Source organism: Moschus berezovskii, chromosome 15 (assembly GCF_049115385.1).
Source record: "Moschus berezovskii isolate FMDL1 chromosome 15, NW_MosBer_1.0, whole genome shotgun sequence".
NCBI classification, from domain to species: domain Eukaryota; kingdom Metazoa; phylum Chordata; class Mammalia; order Artiodactyla; family Moschidae; genus Moschus; species Moschus berezovskii.
The window spans coordinates 21,920,141-21,941,576 of record NC_142474.1 but is presented as its reverse complement, the minus strand read 5'-3'; the positions used below and the strand labels follow the sequence as shown (position 1 = coordinate 21,941,576).

General features: G+C 50.9%; 1 protein-coding gene across 1 annotated transcript in view; it reads left to right on the top strand.

Moving 5' to 3' along the window:
• Window positions 1-99: 99 nt before the first annotated feature.
• Window positions 100-21,436, top strand: part of BPIFB4 (BPI fold containing family B member 4) — a 35,046-nt gene continuing 13,709 nt past the window's right edge. The window contains exons 1-11 of the mRNA XM_055425476.2: window positions 100-204; window positions 8,398-8,521; window positions 9,499-9,561; window positions 10,102-10,621; window positions 11,578-11,682; window positions 12,433-12,576; window positions 13,766-13,829; window positions 14,296-14,356; window positions 15,358-15,449; window positions 17,723-17,926; window positions 19,184-19,237. Coding sequence (XP_055281451.2) covers window positions 8,416-8,521; window positions 9,499-9,561; window positions 10,102-10,621; window positions 11,578-11,682; window positions 12,433-12,576; window positions 13,766-13,829; window positions 14,296-14,356; window positions 15,358-15,449; window positions 17,723-17,926; window positions 19,184-19,237 — 1,413 coding nt within the window. The 5' untranslated portion in view covers window positions 100-204; window positions 8,398-8,415. The remainder of the gene's footprint in view (window positions 205-8,397; window positions 8,522-9,498; window positions 9,562-10,101; window positions 10,622-11,577; window positions 11,683-12,432; window positions 12,577-13,765; window positions 13,830-14,295; window positions 14,357-15,357; window positions 15,450-17,722; window positions 17,927-19,183; window positions 19,238-21,436) is intronic.

Here is a 21,436-nt window from a genome sequence, read left to right as displayed (position 1 = left end):
TGGCCCCGGTCTGGAGTGGGGACTGCAGGGCTAGCCACAAGACTCCGCTTTGGAGAAAGATCTAGGGCCTCCTTGGCAAGTCCTGAGCTTTCAATAAATGACTCGTCCCAGCACTTCCTGGCTGGTTTGTTCTCCAGTCACACCGGGGCTGCCTTGGCCTCTGCCTCTGGTGCCCTCCCCAGCTCCAGGCCGGGCTTCTGGGAGGTGAGGGGACCTGGGGCCTAGTCATTGTAGCTTCATGTCGCAAATATAACTGGTTGACCTTGGCAACCTCTGTGTCTTGTCCTGCCTTCCTCCACCTCTATGTGGCTCTCTGTGTCCCCCTCCCCACTTCCTTCCCCTCTCTCTATTTCTTTTCTTTTCTTCTTATTTTTTATTGGCCATGCCACGTGGCATGTGGGATCTTAGTTCCCTGATCAGGGATTGAACTCGTGCCCCCTCCCTGTATTGGGAACATGGAGTCTTATCCATTGGACCACCAGGGAAGTCCTGTCCTCTCTGTAATTTTCTAAACGCCTCCATCCTTCACCCTGTCTCTCTGAGTCTGTCTGAGTCTGTCTGAGTCTGTGTCTGTCTGTTTCAGTCTCTCTGGCTTTGGGACACTTCTCAGAAGCGATGTCTGAGTTGAATTTTGAAGGCTGAGTAAGAGTTTTCCAGGGAGTAAAGGAGTCGGTACTCCAGGAAGCAGAGATGGGTGAGACTCCTGGAAGGTGTTGCCCTGGAGGGGTCACTTAATAGCGGCACATATGCCATTGACACACCTCAGAACAGACCTCAGGACAAAGCTACGCTGAATGCTTATAGTGCGGGTGGGGAAACTGATGCCGGAGAGGAGCCTGGCTGGCCGAGGCTGCACGGTAGCAGAGCTGGAATGGGAAACTGGGGATCCTGCCTCTCTTGCCGGGACTCCTCTCTACTGCTCAAGATGGGCCTCCTTGCTTCTGGAGAACGGCCCCAAGTTGGTACATATGGGAGGACCTGAATGAAAAGGTGCCAATTAAGTTTTGGGAACTGGATTAGAGGGTGCAGTGGGGAACAGAGGAGAGTTGGAACCCATCTAGAGGTTTACGCACTGATGGGAATGACCATCCTGTCATCCATCCATCCATCCGTTCATCCACCTACCCATTCATCCTTCCATTGGTCCATTTACCCACCCGCTCACCCACCACCCACCCATCTACCCACCCGTCCGTTCACATATCTATTCATCCTCCAATCCGTCCATCCGTCCACTGTTCTACCCTTTCTTCCTCCCCGTTCCCTTCTTTTCTCTTTACCTCCCCTCCACCCACCTGCAGTTATTGGTTTGTGATGCCAGACCCAGTGCTGAGTGACATGTGGGATTTATGCTTGTTTCCTTTCTCACCTCCAGTGTCTCCTGACACCCATCCAGGACAATACAGTGATTATATGAGTAGCTTGAATTTTAGCTGCCTGTGTTCAAATCTCAGGGCTTCCCAGGTGGTACTAGTGGTAAAGAACCCATCTGCCAATGCAGGAGACATAAGGGACATGGGTTCCATTCTGGGTCGAGCAGATCCCCTGGAAGAGGGCGTGTCAACCCAGTCCGGTATTCTTGCCTGGAGAATCCCATGGAATGAGGAGCCTGGTGGGCTATGGTCCACAGAGTCGCAGAGAGTCGAACAGGACTGAGGTGACTTAGCACACACGCACAGGTTCGGATCCCACCCCAGCTGCCATGTGGCCTTGGGCAAGGCATTGAGTCTCTCTTACCCTCAGTTTCTTCATCAGTAACTGGGGATGATGTTAATGTGGTTTGAGGGTTAACCAGCACTTAGGATGCTTTCTCACCCATCAGTTCCCGTTAGCACGTGTTACTGCCGCACGTTCTGCCTTCTCATCCAGCCTTCATCTGCTCCTGCCTCTCCACCCAGAGCCCAGCACACCTTCCTCCTCTCTCACGAGGACTGTGCCTGCCTGTCCTGTCTTCACACTCTCCTCTCTTCCATCCTGTCCTCCTTCAGCCCTTCCTTGACCTCGTCTGACCATCTCTCACCTCCGCTGACAGACTTTCCATGGCTGGGTTCTCACAGCCAGCAGAAAACCATCCAGGCTCCCAGGTTTGGCGTCAAGGCTGCCTGTGGCTTCAGCCGAGCCTCCTGGAGCATGAAGAGGAAGCAGAGATGGTTCTGTGCCTCGGGCTCCTCGTCTGTGAAATGGGAATCATGTCTGTAGGACTCACTCATAGGTCGTTTGAGGATTAAATGGGATGGTCCTCCCAGAATACAGAGGAGAGTGCCTCCAACTTCACAGACCCTAGACCGGCTCTGTTATTGTATTCGCCGCCCTGGATTGCCCCTGCCTCACCTTCTTCTCCCACTTGACCGAGGGCTCCCCAAGATCAAGGTGAGGGAGGGTCTTTATTCACCCTGCTGAGTCCTGTGGTTGCACAGAGCAGCCATGAGAGCGGCTAACCTCTCCTGAGTGCTTACTGTATACCAGCTTGTGTTAGATGCTGATGACCTGATGCTCAGTTAGGTTTCATAGTGACCATAATCAATGGGTATTATCGCCCTGTTTTAAAGATGAGCACACAGGCTCAGAGAAATGGAACCGGACAGCTCCTAAGTGGCAAAGCCAGGGTTTGAACCAGATCCTTCTTCCCCTTAATCCAAAGCCTGGGCTTTTCATGACTGTGCTATAAAAATAGTACTTGCTGTGTTTATTGGATGCTTCTTAACTGCCAGACATTGTCCTAAGGACTTTGGATACTTTTGTCATCGTCTCTTTGAATCAACCCTTCTTTCTCAGAACTGTTTTTACGTTCACTCTAGAGTTAGTTCACTCTAGAGGAAACTGAGGCCCAGAGAAGTTAAGACACTTGCCCAAGGTCACACAGCTAGGAAGTGATAAGGATCAGCACTTGAACCCAGGCCCCTGACTCCAGAGCCCAGGTTCTGAACTGCCATATTTAGGGTGGGCAATAAAATCAGCCAGACATGCAGGATGTCCCTCGGTCAGCAGCGAACTGTTCATGAGGGGGACAAGGGTTGAGTTGGAGGGTTTGGTAGTGAGGCTGGGTCTGTTTCCTGGTCCCAACTCCCCACTTCATGAAGCCCCCACAAGGCCCCCTGCAGGCTGAGTCACCTTCAGGATGAGTCACCTCCCAGGGCCTTGTCCCACCAGCTCCAGACAAAGGTGCCCTTTGGCTGCTAAGCCCAGGTGATCTCCTCGGCGCCAGAGCTACACTAATCCTCTCGGGGCCCCAGGGGGCAGGCTGGCCTCATGACCACCAGGACCTGGCTGGTCTCGGGGCTGAAGACAGTGCTGACCTTCATGTGTGCACTGCCCTCTACAGTTTGCAGTAGGCATTGATCCCTACTCTCTGGTGGGAGGGAAGAGGAGGTGGAGAAAAGCGCCGTTGCCCTCTTTACCCCACAAAGTTCCAGGCATGTTCCAGACATCTCCTCCACAATCCTGGAAACCCTGCTGAAGAAGTGTGATATTCTGCCCATTTCTCAGATGGCCAGACTGAGGACCCAGAGAAGAAGGGATTGTCCAGAGCTGAGAGGGCAAGTGGGATGTGGGAACACAGGTGTGTGTGGTTCTAGGGGTCCCTGCCCTGGAACCCTCCTAGCCCTTACAGGTGATCAGTTGGTCCAGGGCCTGGGCTCACGCACCCACTCACACCCCTTGTGGGTTTTACCAACTTTCTGCCTTGTGGCGCCAACAGGGACCCAGGATGACGAGAAAAAATATACCACCTATTGAGCACCTACTGGGCGCTGGGCCCTATTCTCACCACTTTGCATGATTAGATCACTTGACCTTCCCGACATCCTTTTGAGGCTAAGTCTTTCTGGTCACCATCTTGACACCAAAGAAACAGGCTTGGAGAAAACTGACAGCAGAATTCAAACCGAGCCTCTGGCTCCAAAGTCTGTTTTCCACTAAAGCACCCACCGCAGATGAGGAAACTGAGTCTCAGAGAGGCACTGGCTCAGGGTCCAGTAGTGACACTGGTGAGGTTGGCAGGACTTGACATCACCCATGCCTGCCTTCAGAGGCCCCACAGCCCTCAGATAGCAGGGAGGAAGCATCTCCCTGCAGAGTTCAGGGGAACACTTGTTTATGCTCAGCCTGGCTTGAGAGCAGGCCTCGGTGGGGGAGAGAAATGCCCCTCACCCAAGAGAGCTTCTCAGGTGGGCTTCATGGGGAAGGAGGAGGTGTCATCAATTAAGCATGGAGGTAGGGGATCTTCCCTGGTGGTCCAGTGGTTAAGACTCCGCGCTTTGAATGCAGGGGGCATGGGTTCGACCCCTGGTCAGACAACTAAGACCCCGTGTGCCATGGGGTGTGGCCAAAAGTAAAAAAAATAAACACGAAGGTAGGACCTAGGCCTGGGTTGGGAGTGGGAAGCAAGGAGGACCCAGATTGCGCCCCAGGTTGTGTGCAGCGATTGAGAGCATTCCTTCCTTCATCCGCTACACTGGCATCTGTGCCTGTGCTGGGCTGGGAGTGGGGCACAGGCCTGGTTTGCCCAGAGCGGCCATCTCAGTGGGGTGGCAGAGGGCCTTGGGCGTCCAGAGGGAGCATCCGAGTTGGAGGTTGTCTCAGCCTTCTAGAGCAGCTGGCATTTCTGCACTAGTGTGACTAACAGAATCTGGGGAAGGGTGTTCTTTGACAGAGAGAGCACGTGCAGAGGTCGGGAGACAGGGAGGCTGGGGATGGTGGTGGTGAGAGGAATGGGTGCCACTCGGTGTGGAAGGCAGATCTACTTTCAGTGCCAAGGAAGGGGTCTGATCTGTGTTCTAGCAGGTCTTGGAGGGGGCAGTGGCTGCCTCTGAGGGGTGGGAGCAGGCGCTGAAAGAGAAGGAACAGGAGGGAAAATTCTGGGGTGATGAAAATATGTTAAGATAAAGGTGGAAGTTACATATTGTATAACATTGTTACTATTTAAATAAACATTCAATATTTATGAATTCTACTGTATGTAAAGTTTACATCTAAAGAAAAGGATCATTATGGCATGCATGTTAAAGTGTTTAGAGGGAAATCTATTGTTAACTGCAACTTTCTTTGAAATACATTTTTAAAATGTTTATTTATTTTTATTTATTTGACTGCACCGGATCTTTGTTGTGGCATGCAGGATCTTTAGACATGTCAAACGCAATCTTTAGTTGTGGCATGCAAACTCTTAGTTGCGGCATGTGGATCTGGTTCCCTGACCAGGGATAGAACCCTGGGCCCCTGCATTGGGAGTGCAGAGTCTTGGCCACTGGACCACCAGTGAAATCCCTAAAATAAGTTTTTGTTTTTTTTTTAAAGATGGATTAATGGATGAATAGATACATAGTAAAGGAAGTATAAGAAAATACTGATGGTCGATGTAACTGGTGGGTGGAATATGACAAGTACGTGGGTGCTCACTGTACAATTTTTTCAACTTCCCTGGATGTGTGGACATGTCATAGAGAAATATTGGGAGAAAAACTTCTGCTGATCAACAGAAGCCAGACTTCTTGTTCTCTTCACACTTGCCCCAAGTTTGAAGAGTCAGGTCCAAGTTCATCTCCCCGAATCCTCAAATCAGTCCTGTGAGGCAGGCATTCTACCTACTTAACAGATGGAAATATGTGATGAGAGGCAGAGAACAGGGGAGTGGCTGACCTAAGGTCACACAGTGAGTTCTGGGTTGAGTGAAGCTGAGCCAGGGTCAGCTTGCTGCTGAGTCTGGGCACGGTTATCTGCCCTGGCCAGCTGGAGTGGGCAGTGCCTGCTTTCGAGCTGAAAGCTGGATGCCTCTGGGGGTACTTCCACTTCCCCCATTTGGGGTCCTAGCTAGGGTCTCTAGGAATGTGCCCAGACCAGGGGCTGATAAACCCCAGCTCATGTGACACCATCCGGGGCTGAACAGTTTTTCAGAATCAGCCACAAACCGCAAACCCTTGTGGTTTTGAGTCTCAGTGCCCAACGTGAGGAGCAAATCTAGATTCCGGTCTCTCATAATTACATGGTGTTTCCCTCCCTGGGTCAGGGATCAGACTCCTGCTGCTATATAAGGCCAGCCTGAGACCAGATTCAGGCGAAACAGAGGGCCCGGTGAACGGGACCTCTCAAGACCGAGCTGCAGGGACCTCCCGGGGGGTAAGGAGGCGCCCACTCCCTCTTCAGAGTCTGGGCAGGGGGAGCCTGAGGTCTGGGGAGGCAATGAGGTGTGTCCCAGACTGGATACCTGCCTGGGTGACCCTTTTCTGAACCTCAGTGATCTTGTCTGCAACACGGGCATAGTCAGGAGACCTTTCAGGGATCAACAGAAGGGCCTGAGTCCCTTGAATGACATGGGTGAGCAGAGCTGCACTCATCTTCCCCAGGAATGTTGGGGTTGGGTACCCGGGACCTTTGCTACCTCCCTGATACTCGTTAGCTGCTTGCTGATGCCAGAAACCCCTCCTTTGATGCCCATCTTTTTAACTGAAGGTGGTGATCCCTCTTTGAACAGAGAATTCTCTGGGCAGTGGGGTTAGGATGAGGTGAGGAAGCCAGGGGGAAAAATTCTTGAATATATGAGATTGTAATATTCTAGTATGAACGAGTTACCCTGAAATTCTTCCTAGGGGAGCAGGGAAAGAATGTAGGGGCTGTGTGAACTTCAGGGGATGTAGGAGGCAGGAGAAAGGGAAGAGGGTGCATGTGTGGAGGGGGTTGAGGCCAACAGTTTCATAGTTTGGCCTGGAAGGAACCATGTCCTGTTCTGATTCTCTGAGGCTGGCAAATGGGTAGATTGGTTTGGTGAAGTAAGAGAAGTTTATTAGACATGAAGGCAGCAAAATAAAATTTCCTAGGGGTTGACTTGCTCATCCCCAAATGCATGTTTCACCCCTCCAATCTCATAATACTTCACATCTACTTCTTAGGGGTGTGAAATAATAGTCCCCCCAAAATAGCTACTGCTTATTGAGTGTCTGCTATGTACCAGATATAATGTGCTGGTGACTGCATGGATGTGCGTGCTAAGTCACTTCAGTTGTCTCTTTGGCACCCTATGGACTGTAGCCCACCAGGCTCCTCTGTCCATGGGATTCTCCAGGCAAGAATACTGGAGTGGGTTGCCTTGCCCTCCTCCAGGGGATCTTTCCAACCCACGGGTCGAACCCACGTCTCTTATACATACTGCATTGGCAGGTGGGTTCTTTACCCTTGGCACCACCTGGGAAGCCATGATGGTGACTAGGAAGCTGTGATTCAAAAGGCCAAATCTCTTTTCTAAGGATTAGAATCCAGAGGGGTCTGATCTGGAGCCCTTAATCTTAATGACATGATGATGGAACAGTCTCCTCCAAAGAGATGGGACGGGGTATTTGCTAGCTGGCTGGATGCATGCAAGTGTGGCTAGGTGAATGTATTGACAGGTGGATGGACTGATGGAAGGAACGTATGGGTGATGGATGGATGAAAGGAAGGAAGGAAGAAAGGATAGATGGATGGATATAAGATCAGCTTGCTGGTTGGTTGGGTCATGGATAAATGATGGATAGATGGGAAGAAGGATGGGTAGATGGATGGATGGATGAATAAGAAGGGGAATGGATGGTTGATGAGTGGGTGGATGGATGGATGGATGGGCGGATGGAAGGATGGATGGATGGATGGATGGGCTAATGGATGGATGGATGGGTGAATGGAAGGATGGATGGACGGGCGAATGGAAGGATGGATGGGCGGGCGAATGGAAGGATGGATGGGCAGGTGGAAGGATGGATGGGCGAATGGAAGGATGGATGGGCGGGTGGAAGGATGGATGGGCGAATGGAAGGATGGATGGGCGGGTGGATGGATGGATGGATGGGTGAATGGAAGGATGGATGGGCGAATGGAAGGATGGATGGGTGGGTGGAAGGATGGATGGGTGAATGGAAGGATGAATGGGCGGGCGAATGGAAGGATGGATGGGTGGGTGGATGGTTGATGAGTGGGTGAATGGATGGATGGATGGGTGAATGGAAGGATGGATGGGTGGGTGGTTGGGTGAACAGATGAGTAGATTTCTCTAGAAATCTCTGGAGAAATTTTCCCAGTCTGCCCTCTACTAATTTGCTGTTTTGATTGGAATCCCCAATAGAGTATTTTTTCTCTATTCCTGAAGCTCCATTTGTAAATTTTCATCTGGGGAGATATTAATAAAGTATCTATGTTATGGGACAGTTTAGTTAATGGTATCTCCAGATTCACTGCAATTTGCAAAACTCAGAAGGTGGTATCAGGAACTCTGTACCTGCCTTATTCTATGCCCTTGGGTGGTTTCCCCTGTTTCTGGGTCTCAGGGTCTTGATGTGACTCTTGGTGGGTTGGGAAAGGGTGGTGCTAACTCCAGTTGCTGGGCAGGGTGGTGACACCCAGCCATGGCCCTATGACCCTCTGTCTCCTTAGCAGAGAAGCAGTGCCAGCATGTGGACGGCGTGGTGTGTGGCTGCTCTGTCAGTGGCAGCTGTGTGTGGCATCCGCCAAGATACAAACACCGTCCTCAGGGTTACCAAAGACGTGCTGAGCAATGGTGAGTCCAGTCCCGCAGAGAGTGAATGGTGGCAGGTGGCGGGTAGGGAAGTCCAGCCAACTCTGAAATTCCCAAGCACTCTCTTGCTCACTGGCAGATTTTATATCAGAAGGATGGGTAGCTTCTCTCTGGGCCTTAGTTTCATCTTTTCCGTGGGCTCGCACTTCCTGAGCATTTGCTAGGGGCCAGGCACCATGCTGGGGAGTTTATGCTTGAGGCAGTAGAAAGCAGCGATTAAGAGCTTGAGTCTTGGAGTCAGCCTTCCTAGAGTTCAGATGTTGGCTATATGACCTTACGTCTATGACTTGAGTTCTCTGAGCCTCAGTTTTCTCATCTGTGAAGAGGGTGTCATTATGGTCCCCATCTCGGAGGATTGGGACCTCCACAAGAATCTAATGAGATGAATGACCTTTTGAAAACTCAGCACAGTTCCTGGTTCATAGAAAACACTCAAAAGTGGGAGCTGTCATTAATCCTGTCTTCAGTTCTTAAGGTCTTGCTTTTGTCATTTGGCAAATGAGGACACGTCCCCTGCCCTCATTTCTGTCCAAGGCTGTCATAGAATGAAAAAAAAGGGGTCATTTCCTCAGTGTCACAGGCCTCAGTTTCTTTATCCATCGAATGGGGACAATAATTCTGGCCTTGACTATTTTCCAGGAATAAATTTGAATAATGCACTAAGAAGTAGGGTCTTTTCTTGTTGTTTGTTTTTTACACTGTAAAGTGTGGAGTGCTTGGAAGGAAGAATCATGAAGAAAATCTACCCAGGTTTGGCTGAATGGTGTTGAAATCTGGTTAATGTGTGAGAGGCCAAAGCCAGCCACTAATGAGTTCATGGGGATGTCAGGGCTAGTCAGGAGGAGTCTTACCATTCGACCTCAGGAGTTTGCCAGTGGGAAAAGGGGGACTAGGGAACAAGCAGTGCTGGGGGCTGGAGGGGGAATGAGCCTCTGAATGAGACCTTTGCTTCTCCGCAGCCATCTCGGGTACCCTGCAGCAAAGTGATGCTCTTCGCTCAGCTCTGAGAGAGGTGCCCATGGGTAAAGCTGGTGGTGATGGTGGTGGGCCTCTCCTGGGGGGTCTGCTTGGTGGAAGTGGAAGTGGTGGGGGAGGTGGTCTTCTGGGGGGCCTGCTTGGTGGCGGGGGTGGAGGGAGTGGCGGCGACCTGTTGGGTGGAGTTGGAGGAGGCTTATTGGGTGGCGGTAGCAGCAGTGGTGGAGGGCTCCTGGGTGGCAGTGATGGGGGGCTTTTTGGTGGTGGGAGTAGCAGTGGTGATGGTGGGCTGCTGGGTGGCAGTGGTGGGGGGCTGCTGGGTGGTGGAGGCCACAGTGGTGGGGGGCTGCTGGGTGGCAGTGGTGGGGGGCTGCTGGGTGGCAGTGGTGGGGGGCTGCTGGGTGGTGGAGGCCACAGTGGTGGGGGGCTGCTGGGTGGTGGAGGCCACAGTGGTGGAGGGCTCCTGGGTGGCAGTGGTGGGGGGCTCCTGGGTGGCAGTGGTGGTGGTCTCTTGGGTGGCAGTGGTGGTCTTTTGGGCGGTGGCCGACACCGTTACGATGACTACAGACGTGCTGAATTCCCCCGAGGTGTTGGTGGTGTTCCCTACAATGACTTCCACGTCCGAGAACCGCCCCCAAAGTATACCAATGGCCACCAGCTGGGCGGTAATTACAAGTATGGTCACGTCGAGGCCAGTGACAACACCGCTCAGCTGGGGGGCAAATACCGATATGGCGAGATCCTTGAGTCTGATGGAAGCGTCAGGGACCTCCGAACCAGCAACTACCGCAGTGCTGAGAATGCACACGGCAGCCACAGGGACCATGGGCAGTACAGGTCTGCTGAAGGTGCGGCGCCCGTGGGCAGACTTCAACGGCGAGAGCTGAGGCCTGGAGAGATCCCGCCTGGTGTGGCCACTGGGGCACTGGGCCCAGGCGGTTTGCTGGGCACTGGGGGAATGCTGGCAGCTGATGGCATCCTGGCGGGCCAAGGTGGCCTGCTCGGCGGAGGTGGTCTCCTTGGTGACGGAGGACTTCTTGGAGGAGGGGGCGTCCTGGGCGTACTTGGCGAGGGCGGCATCATCAGCACCGTGCAGGGCATCACCGGGTAAGGAGGGGCTGGGGTCTCCCTGTCAAGCTCCCTAATGGACTCTGAACGGAATTAATTACCCCCAGGGGCCTGGAGTTGGAATAAGGATGGTCTTCAGTGTCTCATACACTTTAGGACCTGGCCTCAGGACTGGACGTCTTGAGTCTTGTATGTCTTGTATGATTTGGGATCTTGCTGTTAAAAGTCCTGAGTTTGATCCCAGCTCAGCCTTTTATATTAGCCTGTGATTTTGGGCCATTCGTTTCCTCTCTTTGAGTCTCAGTTTCCTCCTCTGTAGAATGGTCATAGTAATATAGTCGAGGTGGAAAAGACCCAAGATTGTGCATAGACATTATAATTTCAACTATGCTCAGCCTCCTCCTCATATTCACTATTTAATTTGACCAATATTTAGAGTGTCAACCATGTGCAGGGCGCTCTATTGTCCCTAGAGGCATGACCTCATGGTGAGCCAAGACAAGACACATCTCTTGTCCTGATGGAGCTTGCAGGCTGGTGGGATATATGGCATTAATAAAGAAACCTGGAAACAATTATGCACTTACAGTGCTAAGAAGTTCATGGAGAAGTGAGGAGGTATATAGTGGAGAGATCAGGGGAGGCTTCCCGGAGGAAGAAAACCTAGAGCTGAAATCTAAAGAATGTGTGGGAAGAATCCAGGCAAAGCCGGGCAGGGACAGGCAGGAGTAGCATTTTTACATTAAAAAAAAAAAAAGTTCAAAGCAAATACATGGAAATATAAACAGTAGACCTCCAGGCAGTGGGAGACTGGGTCATCATATTTTTGCCTTTAATTTTTTTGTGTTTTCCAAACTCTATCCACGAATCATAGGTCTTTCTAGAGCTGAGAAGAATGGGGCGCAGAGGAGCGGGTGCAGGGAGGACGGTCCCTGGGGAGTGGGGTGCCGGGCACTGGAGATGGCAGCCCTCTCACTGCTCTCGGTCCCCCGCAGGCTACGCATCGTGGAGTTGACTCTCCCTCGGGTGTCTGTGCGGCTCCTCCCTGGTGTGGGCGTCTACCTGAGCTTGTACACCCGCGTGGCCATCAACGGGAAGAGGTGTGTGCCCTTGGTTCCAGAGGGGTCCCTGCCACCCTACAATCTGGCTGGGAGATCTGGGACAGGTCATTTCTCCTTTTTGTCCATAATGTGGGGACTAAAAGACCTGAGGTGTCATCCGCACATACGTGGCTTATGCCTCTGGGCTCAGGTCATCTCCTGAGCAGCAAGTAGTGAAGGCAGCTTATGCAGAGGTTAAGATCCTGGGAGGCTGGAATCTGGGGACCCTTTGGGTTCAAATTCTGACTCTCTTTTAACCCACATGAAGTCATGCCAGTCCTCCTAATATCACTGAGCCGTAATGTCATCACCTGCAATGTGCACAGTAAGGCATCCTTTCCCAGGTGGCTGCAGCCACTGTGACAGATGGTCTCGCTGAAGTGTCTGCCAAGTAGTTGGTGCTCATTAGAGGACCTCAGGTGGTGGACCTTTGTATTAATTTATCCCCATGGGATGAGGTCGTGCCTACAAAGCAATATGATTGGGTGGTCACCTTGGAAACCAGAATTTAGACATAAGGTTCATTTATTGACCTCTGTTCCCAGCCTTTGAAGCTCTCATAAGTTAAGTGGGGATAGATGTGTTCACAGATGACTTGAGGGTCCAGGGAAGCCTTCTGGTTTGGGACCCCTAGACGTGAACCATCAGCATGGTAGATGGCAGGAAGTGCCAGGGCAAAAGCCGAGGTGCAATGTGGTGGTTGGGGGTTGACTCACTGTCTCCCTGGCACCATGGTCTCCTCTCCTCTAGCCTTATTGGGTTCTTGGACATCGCAGTGGAGGTGAACATCACAGCCAAAGTCCGGCTGACCATGGACCGCACGGGTTACCCAAGGCTGGTCATTGAGCGATGTGATACCCTCCTGGGAGGTATCAAAGTCAGGCTGCTGCGAGGGTGAGTACCAGAGGGCTGTGGAGTGCCTTGGCAGACGGTAGAGTGATCTGTCTTTGGCAAATCATAGTTTAGAGCAGAGGCTCTGGAAGCAGCCTGGGGTTCAAACCTCTTCAGCTTCACTACTGCTTGCTCTGTGACCTTGGACAGTTCTGTTGCCCTCTCCGAGCTCCACTTTCTTTATCTGTCAAATGGGGGTAATTTTTTCCCCTTTGGAATTAAGATGGTGAATGTAAAACACCTAGTGAAAATCGGGCACATTTTAAGAGTTTATGTTACTTGAATAACATGGGTATTGTGTCCAATGGTGCCCCCACTCACAGGGAAATTTCCCAGTTGATGCTGGTCAATGTGATCTTAATCAGATGCTGAGTTTTCTGTTACACTCTACCCACAAAGTGGCTGAGTCCACACCTTGTGTCCAGAGGGGTTTTCAATTGTCTGGATATTGGCTGGTATGGCCAGTACGCTGCCCCCAGATGATGGTCTCAGATGAGGGCACATCAGGGCTACTCAGAACTTTCTTATCGCTCCTTGGCCCTCATCTTGGGAGATCCTTGTTCTCTGAAGCCCCCTAATCCTTCCTCTCCTGTCTCGTCAGTTTCTTTCTTCTCCAGCCTTCATCTTTATCTAGACTGTGGGATCAGAGAAATTCACTGATGAAGGGACAGGCAAATTTGCATTTGAGCCCCAAATTTCCTATTCATGTGGGCTTCTCTGAGTCTTTCTGCTCCAGGGTGGGTGGAGGGAGAAAAAAATCAGCCCCTGGAGTTCTGGTGAGATGAGGAGGGGGAAGGAAACCCAGAGACTTCACAGATTTTTAATTCACATTGTCAAGGAAAACCTGGTGGTACATTGTTCAAAATATAAAATGATAAAAAGGCATGCCCCCCTCCCTCTCCATCTCCCATCTTCCCCCTTCCAGAGAGTTCACCTTGGCTATTTGTTTCTTGATTCTCCATCCAGCTTTTTTAAACAAATGGAGCAAACATGAATGTAAATTTCATTCCCCTCTGTCATTTTAACCAAGTGAGCACATACTGGAAACATTGTTTTGTACTTTTCTCTCATCATTGGTCTATTGGGAGAATTTTCTGTACCAAACACGAAGAGTTTCCTTTTGCTTACCTTTATATGGTTGTATAATATTCCACTGTTTGGTTGAACTGTCATTGATTTGCTCTCTCTTCAGGCTTCTCCCCAATCTCGTGGACAACTTAGTAAACCGAGTCCTGGCCAATGTCCTCCCTGACTTGGTAAGAACCCACCCCGGGACCAGGAGCAGGAAGTACAAACTTTCCCCAGAGCGAGGGGCCACAGTGCAGCCTCCATTCCTGGAGGCACACAGGTGACCCAGAAGGAGAGAGGGAGCCAAGGGGCTGGGACGTGTCCTTGGGGGTCTGGAAAGGACCCTAAGGAATGCGGAGGGACAGATTGGTGAGGGGAGAAGGAGGTGAGGCTTGAGATTCACACAGTTCTTGGTTGAAAACCCAGCTCCAGCACTTCCAAGCTGGGTGGCAATCACATCACCTCTCTGAGTCTCAGTTTTCCCATCTGTAAAATGGGGATCATGAGACAACCTTCACCACAGGGCTGCAGGGAGGACAGGGCCACGCACAGAAAGGCAGCCAGCACAGTTGCTATTACCATTGTCCTCGCTCATGCACCACTCCCCCACCCGCTGCGCGGTCACCAGGATTCCATGCCCTCTCTCCCCTGCAGCTCTGCCCCATCGTGGACGTGGTGCTGGGCCTTGTCAACGACCAGCTGGGTCTCGTGGACTGTAAGTCCTTCCTTCTTTGCTTCATTCAACCAGCATCTTCTAGGGCCTGATCTGGGCCCAGCCCTCGGAAGGGACCGGGGACTCAGCAATGTCTGGGAGGAGGGCCCTGTGTGGTACACACAGTGCTGTGCATCTGACGCCAGGGGCGAGGGGATGCCTGGCCCTTCCTCTTGTCCCTGGACACTGCTTCCCAAGCCCCAGAAAGAGGAGCTTCCCACTTGGACCCCCAGGCGCTGCGGCTCCGGATGGTGTCGGGATGCTCGGTTTCCAGCCCCCAGGCAGCATGACTTGGAGAGGCTCTTCCCAGTTTCCTCATCTCTAAAATGGGGGAGTTGGCCTCAATCCCTAGAGACTGGAGTGACTAACACTAGATTAGAGAGTGACGGACGCCGTGGAGACCGTCCGGGTCTTCAGATTCAAGCTCTGACACTCACCTTTGATCCAGGATTTCAGAGTAAACATTCCCGAAGGCAAGTCTGCCCCACATGGTTGTTCAGGTCGTGCCCTCCGTGATTCCAGGGTCCTCCATCCAGACAGATCACAGCATCATGGCAGCACCTGTTGGCAGTGCACAGTCTCTACAGCTGTACGGGTCGGAAGAGCCCAGAAATTAGGGCCGTTTATCACAAGCAGTCCGAGAAATGCCAAACTCGATTAAGCACCACGTTGTGGAGCCCTACAATTTCTTCCCAGTACAGCACTTCACAGCCTACAAAGCTTATCAATATCAGAATCTCATTGCCCACCCCCAACCACCAATATGGTCTGAGGAGTTTTATTAAGCCTATTTTACAGGGGAGGAGATGGAGATTCAGATAGGTGCAGTGTCTTGACCAAGATCACACAGCAAGGAAGAGGCAGAGCTGGGGTTTGAACCCAGAATGCTTGCTCTTTCCATGGTGTCTGGAGCCAGAACCTTGCTGCCCCACTCCCCTCAGGTCACAAAGAAGGTGTCTGGGTGGGTGGGGGGAGCTTCCTGTGACCCTCACCTTTGCCTGCAGCGCTGATTCCTCTGGGGATACTGGGAAGTGTCCAGTACACCTTCTCCAGCCTCCCGCTCGTGACTGGGGAATTTCTGGAGCTGGACCTCAACGTGAGTGCCTGGACTCGGGTGGGGGAGGTGGGGAAGGTGTGAGTGAGGACCCCACCTCCCCTGACCCCTCACCCTCCAGAGTCCCCCACCCCCACCCCCCGCCATCAGGGCTGCTGCTGAATGCCTGGGAAGCAACATTTGAACAAGACCTTTTCCTGCTTGGATGAGGACCTTCAAGAAGCTGTGTTGGGAAATTCAATCACAGCCAACACTCACCTAGTGCTTGCTGTGTGCCAGGCACATTCCTAGAACTTTATGTAGATTAACCCCAAAGTAGGCACTCTTATTGAGGAAAGTTAAGACACAGAGAGGTTAAGCCACTTGCCAAAGGTCACACAGCTAATAAATGTGAACTTGGGCTTTGAAGCTGGTAGTCTGGCTTCCAGCTGTGCGAGCCACTGCCATGGGCTTGGGTTTGTTGGAGTGAATCTGGCTATTTGTGTGCTGGTGAACATTAACACCCGATTCTTCATGATTGTTTAAAAAAGTCCTAATTTGTAACGTTTGCTGATTTCCATGGTATAAGTACCCCTACCCTGACTAAACACAAGGTTGGAAAGAGGTGCCTGGAATTGGCTCTTGTGAGCTGATGTGAACTAGCTCAAGCACACCACTGAATCAGGCCCATAACTGCACACGTGCATGCACACACACACACACACATTTACCCTGGGCTGCACAAATACAGGTGCCTGCCACTTCCTGCATCAGACACAGAGCATGCACACCCATGCTCTCAGAGACACAGCACACCTGTGCACACATATACGTGCACACACATATATGTACACACACATATATGTGCACACTGAGCACATCCACAAGCACAGATTCAGATGTTTACCAGTTAGCTGCTGCGTGCCAGACTCTGGACTGGGACTGGTGGTGAACACAACAAGATCCCTGACTTGAGGGAGCTGACCATCTACTGGAGTGGATGGGCCATCTAAGAATCACTCAAACGATTAGAGATCTTGAGCTCTGCGAGAGGGATTCCTGGGCTATCAGAGCCTAAAGCAGGGGATATGATTTACCCAGGGAGGTCACAGAGGGCTTCCTGGAGGAGGTGATACTTGAGCTGAGACCAGCCAAAGGAGTGGGACAGAACAAAAGAAGAGTGTGTGGGAGGAAACGGCAGGCAGGAAGCGTCTATGGATGGGAGGGGTGCTGAGGTGGAGGTACAGATAGACAAGACCCTGGTGGCTGCATCAGGGAAGAGGGGTGAGGGGGGCAGAGTGACTCCAGATGAGGCAGACCGCACAACGCCTTTTATGCTAGGGAGAGCAGTCTGGCCTTTAAAGAGTAGATACTCCAGTGCATGTGATACAGGTGCATCAACTTGCTGCATTGTTAGTGGAGGGCTCTCACTCTTCTATTTCAAATATATGGCACTGAACCATGGCTTCATTATAAGTGGTCATAGAGCAGAAACTGCAAGAGATGATTGTTGTTCAGTCACTAAGTCGTGTCCAACTCTGCGACCCCATGGACTGCAGCACATGAGGTTCCTCTGTCCTCCACTATCTCCTGAAGTTTGCTCAAATTCATGTCCATCCAGTTGGTGATGCCCACTAATCATCTCATCAAGAGATGCTATTCCATCACAAATTGAATTTATGGGACCATACATGTTGTGGGTTTTCCTTGTGGCTCAGCTGGTAAAGAATCTGCCCGCAAGGCGGGAGACCTGGGTTCGATCCCTGGATTGGGAAGATCCCCTGGTAAGAAAGCTGATCGCTGAAGAATTGATGCTTTTGAAGTGTGGTGTTGGAGAAGACTCTTGAGAATCCCTTGTACTGCAAGGAGATCCAACCAGTCCACTCTAAAGGAGATCAATCCTGGGTGTTCATTGGAAGGACTGATGCTAAAGCTGAAACTGCAATACTTTGGCCACCTCATGCAACGAGTTGACTCACTGGAAAAGACTCTGATGCTGGGAAAGGTTGGGGGCGGGAGGAGAAGGGGACGTCCGAGAATGAGATGGCTGGATGGCATCACCGACTCTGTGGACATGAGTTTGAGTGAACTCCGGGAGTTGGTGATGGACAGGGAGGCCTGGCGTGCTGTGATTCATGGGGTCACAAAGAGTCGGACAAGACTGAGCGACTGAACTGAACTGAACTGAACATGAAAGTCACTCAGACCCAGGGGGTTTAACCAAGGAAGGCTGCCTGTAGGCAAATGCAGGGATTCATTCCAGCCTTCCGCCCCTCTCCTCCACTCTTCTCTCTGCACCTCTCCCCCTGTGACCTCTTTCTTCTCTACATCCCCAGACTTTGGTTGGAGAAGCTGGAGGAGACCTCATCGACTACCCACTGGGGCGGCCAGCCTTGTCTCCCAGGCAGAAGATGCCAGAATTGCCCCCTATGGGCGACAACACCAACTCCCAACTGGCCATTTCTGCCAACTTTCTGGGCTCGGTTCTGACTCTCCTGCAGAAGCAAGGGGCCCTGGATATTGACATCACCGATGGCATGGTGAGTCATGGCCTCCAGGATGGGGCGGCTGGGCAGTGCACAACCCACTATTGATTCTCTCTGGTCCCCAGTGTCCTGGGAAATGGCTTGAAAGTAAAGACTGTGGACAGTCCACCCCTTAACTCATGACACTAAACAACATCGAAACGTTGCTCCCTATCCAATTCTACATAATTTTATTCCAAACCTTTAAAAAAGTATAATATAGATCCATATGTCTGTATCTCAGTATGAGTGTTTTGAATACTTTTGCTTGGTAATAACTAAGAGACATAAGAATAAAATATCACCTTTAGGTACATTCCAGAGTCATTTTCTCTCCAAATCTTTTCTCTTAAAACATTTCAAGCCTTCATCAAAGCTGCAAAATAATACAATTAATGTCATAATATCCTTCACCTAGATTCATCAGTTAATATTTTGCCACATTTGCCTCATATCCATCCATCCATCCTTCTACTTATCTTCGTCTGTCTATGTAGCCCTCTGTCTGCTGTTGAACAGCTTGAGTGTTTGGAGTCATCACATTTTGTTCCATGAAATTCAGTGTGTCTCTCATAAGAACAAGAGTTTCTCAAAATAACCCCATCGTGTGCCTTGTGGCAACCCTGATTCTACCAAGAGGAAAGTCTCCATTTGGTGTCAGTATGATGTAACCCTCTCTTAAATTTTAGGTGTCCTCTTTTAACTCAGGGAGAACAGAACGCCCTCCCTCCCCCAGACAACAGTGTCCACGCAGTGTGAGGTCATTGTTTTGCTTTTATTGCATTTAGTTTTACAGATGCCCTCACCTTCTGTCAAGTGGTACTGGCTTTCCATCTCTTAGTGTTTGATAACTTTTAAAAGTTAGCCATTTGAGGAAGATATTAGCTCAATGATAGCACAGGTAGATGAGGGATATGGCGGCATCATGCACTTAATGGACCCTGGGTTTCACACATGGACCCGCTGATGTCCATCTTGTTTTCATAAAGACTCACACGTTTAGAGGAGAAAGATTCAGATCTTGCCTCCTGCCCTGAGAGGTCCTGTCTGTGGAAGCTTCAGCGTCTGCCCCATCCACTTAACCCCCAAATGGCTAACATCTCTGCATGGTGGCCCCCGTTGGACCTGTGGGGCCTCCGCAGAGGCCTTTCAGGGAGAGGACACGCCCCCACTGCTTGTCTGAGAAGGGTAGAGATTTCATCACTGTGTTAGCAACTCCTGTCTGTCTCCGTAGCCTCGGGGACCCACACAACCCTTCTTCTTTCCCTGCAGTTTGAAGAGCTTCCTCCACTCACCACGTCCACCCTGGGAGCCCTGATTCCCAAGGTACGTATGGGTGGTGCCTCCCCTCGCCTTCAGCCCCACGTTCCCTTTCACTGTCTCAGGAGCTGGGTAGGATGGGAAGACACTCAACACTAGGGCGGGTGTTCCAACCTTCTCCTCACGCCTTGAAAGTACAGTGAGAAAGGCTTGGAGACCAGATCCCTGGGGGTGTGTGGGCACAGAGGCTGAGGTGGAAAGCACCTGAGCTCTAGCCGTGGACTGGCCTGCCCAGGTCTAATCCCAGCCTGGTCACTTCCTTGCTGTGTGTCTTCGGGCAAGAGTCTTAATGTCTCTGGGCCTTAGTTTCCTCTTCAGTCAAAGGAGGATGCTAATAGCTATTACACAGGTTCATCCAGGAGGGTAAAGGAGAGGATGCACATAAAGATTCTGATACAGAGCTTGGGGGTGGGGGTTGGTGAGCATGGAGGCCAAGAGGGAAAGAGCCACATCTTTGGAGCAGACATACATGAATTTGATTCCAGCTCAGGACATCCCAACTATATTCCCTTAGGCAAATGACTTCTGTCTGAGCCTTGGTTTTCTCACCTGGAAAAATGGGCAAAAATGCCAACCCCACAAAGTGACTAAAGCTCTGGGATTTAAATCTAGGCCCAGAGTAGGCATTTGATAAATGTTGCTGAAGCTAAAACTGCAATACTTTGGCCACCTCATGCGACGAGTTGACTCACTGGAAAAGACTCTGATGCTGGGAAAGGTTGGGGGCAGGAGGAGAAGGGGATGACAGAGAATGAGATGGCTGGATGGCATCACCGACTCTGTGGACATGAGTTTGAGTGTACTCCGGGAGTTGGTGATGGACAGGGAGGCCTGGCGTGCTGTGATTCATGGGGTCGCGGAGAGTCGGACACGACTGAGCGACTGAACTGAACTGAACTATGATCATTCTTGTTAACTTATTATTATTATTATTTTTAAAAAGAGCAAATGCAGGTGCAGTCTTGGATCAGTTGCCATACACAGTTGGAACAAAGGCTTTTCTGATCCCAGTTCTCTTCCTAGCTCTGGTTCCAGGCCTGCTACCCTGCACCTGGCAGCAAAGAGCTTCTTACATGGTGTTATACAGTTGCCAAGGATTTCTGTAATTTACAGCCATTTTAGACATTTTCATCTGTCTACCTGTCCCATCTTGTTCTGGGTGGAATTCAAAGGAAAGGAGACTTCACTCAACAAGTAGTCACTATCGCCCTCGTGTGGTTGAAGGCTGAATGGCAGGGCCCCATTAATGGCACAGTGGCATCGCCCGGAGGTAGGCGAGCCCCTCAATCAACTGGACCCTCATTTATTGGACCACTTCTTACGTGCACTGCACTTTATGGTTCATGAAAGTTGTTAAGAATCTACAGTTTCACGTGGTTTTAATCCTTCTCCCATCCATGGGACCAGAAGGGACGAGAAACCCAGTTTACAGGTGGGGAAACCAGCTCAGAGTGGCCCCACCACGTGGCGGCAGCTCAGCTGAGCTCAGTGAAGCAAAGACTCAGGCCGTCCTATGGGGCTGGGCCTGTAGCAGGGAGGGACTGAGGCTAGACACGGAGGAATGTCTCCCGGAGTCACCGGGAGACGCTTGACCAGAGCCAGGATAGGGTATCCTGAGTTTTCTGCTGCTGTGGAGAGAATTCAGAGTAACCTCTCAGGGTTCCTATGAATGGAGAGTTGTGAATTCTTGGAGATTCTGCATGTTGGGGTGGAGGTGGTTGGGACACCAGGCCCCTCTATGGAAATATCCTGAAAACCCTTTTGTGAAAAGCCAATGTGCCAAATTATCAATTTGTTGAGAGGCAGTTTGCCCAAAGGTGAGTCCACTGAGTGGTCAGTTGGCTATATTTATTAGATTAGCTGTTAGATCAAGAATTTTCCAGGAGAGTTTCACCTTGAATGTGGTCAGGAAAATGAACGCCTTCTTAGGATCAGGACATACCCTGCTGCACTGGATATAGAAAAGTTCACGTCTATATTAGTTTCTTTTTAAAGTAACTTTGGGAATTTTTCCATATATTTATGTTCACTTAACATATTTAAGAAAAATGTTCCTTCAACTTTTTTGGTAAAGCAGTTATTTAGTAAATATGGGGGCTGGTTGTTTGATGACTGGTGCCTTTAGCCAATTTGGAGGAATCAGTGAGCAGCAAACAGGCTCTGATCCCTCCCACTGTGTGTCTCCAGAGACCCCAGCAAATCCAG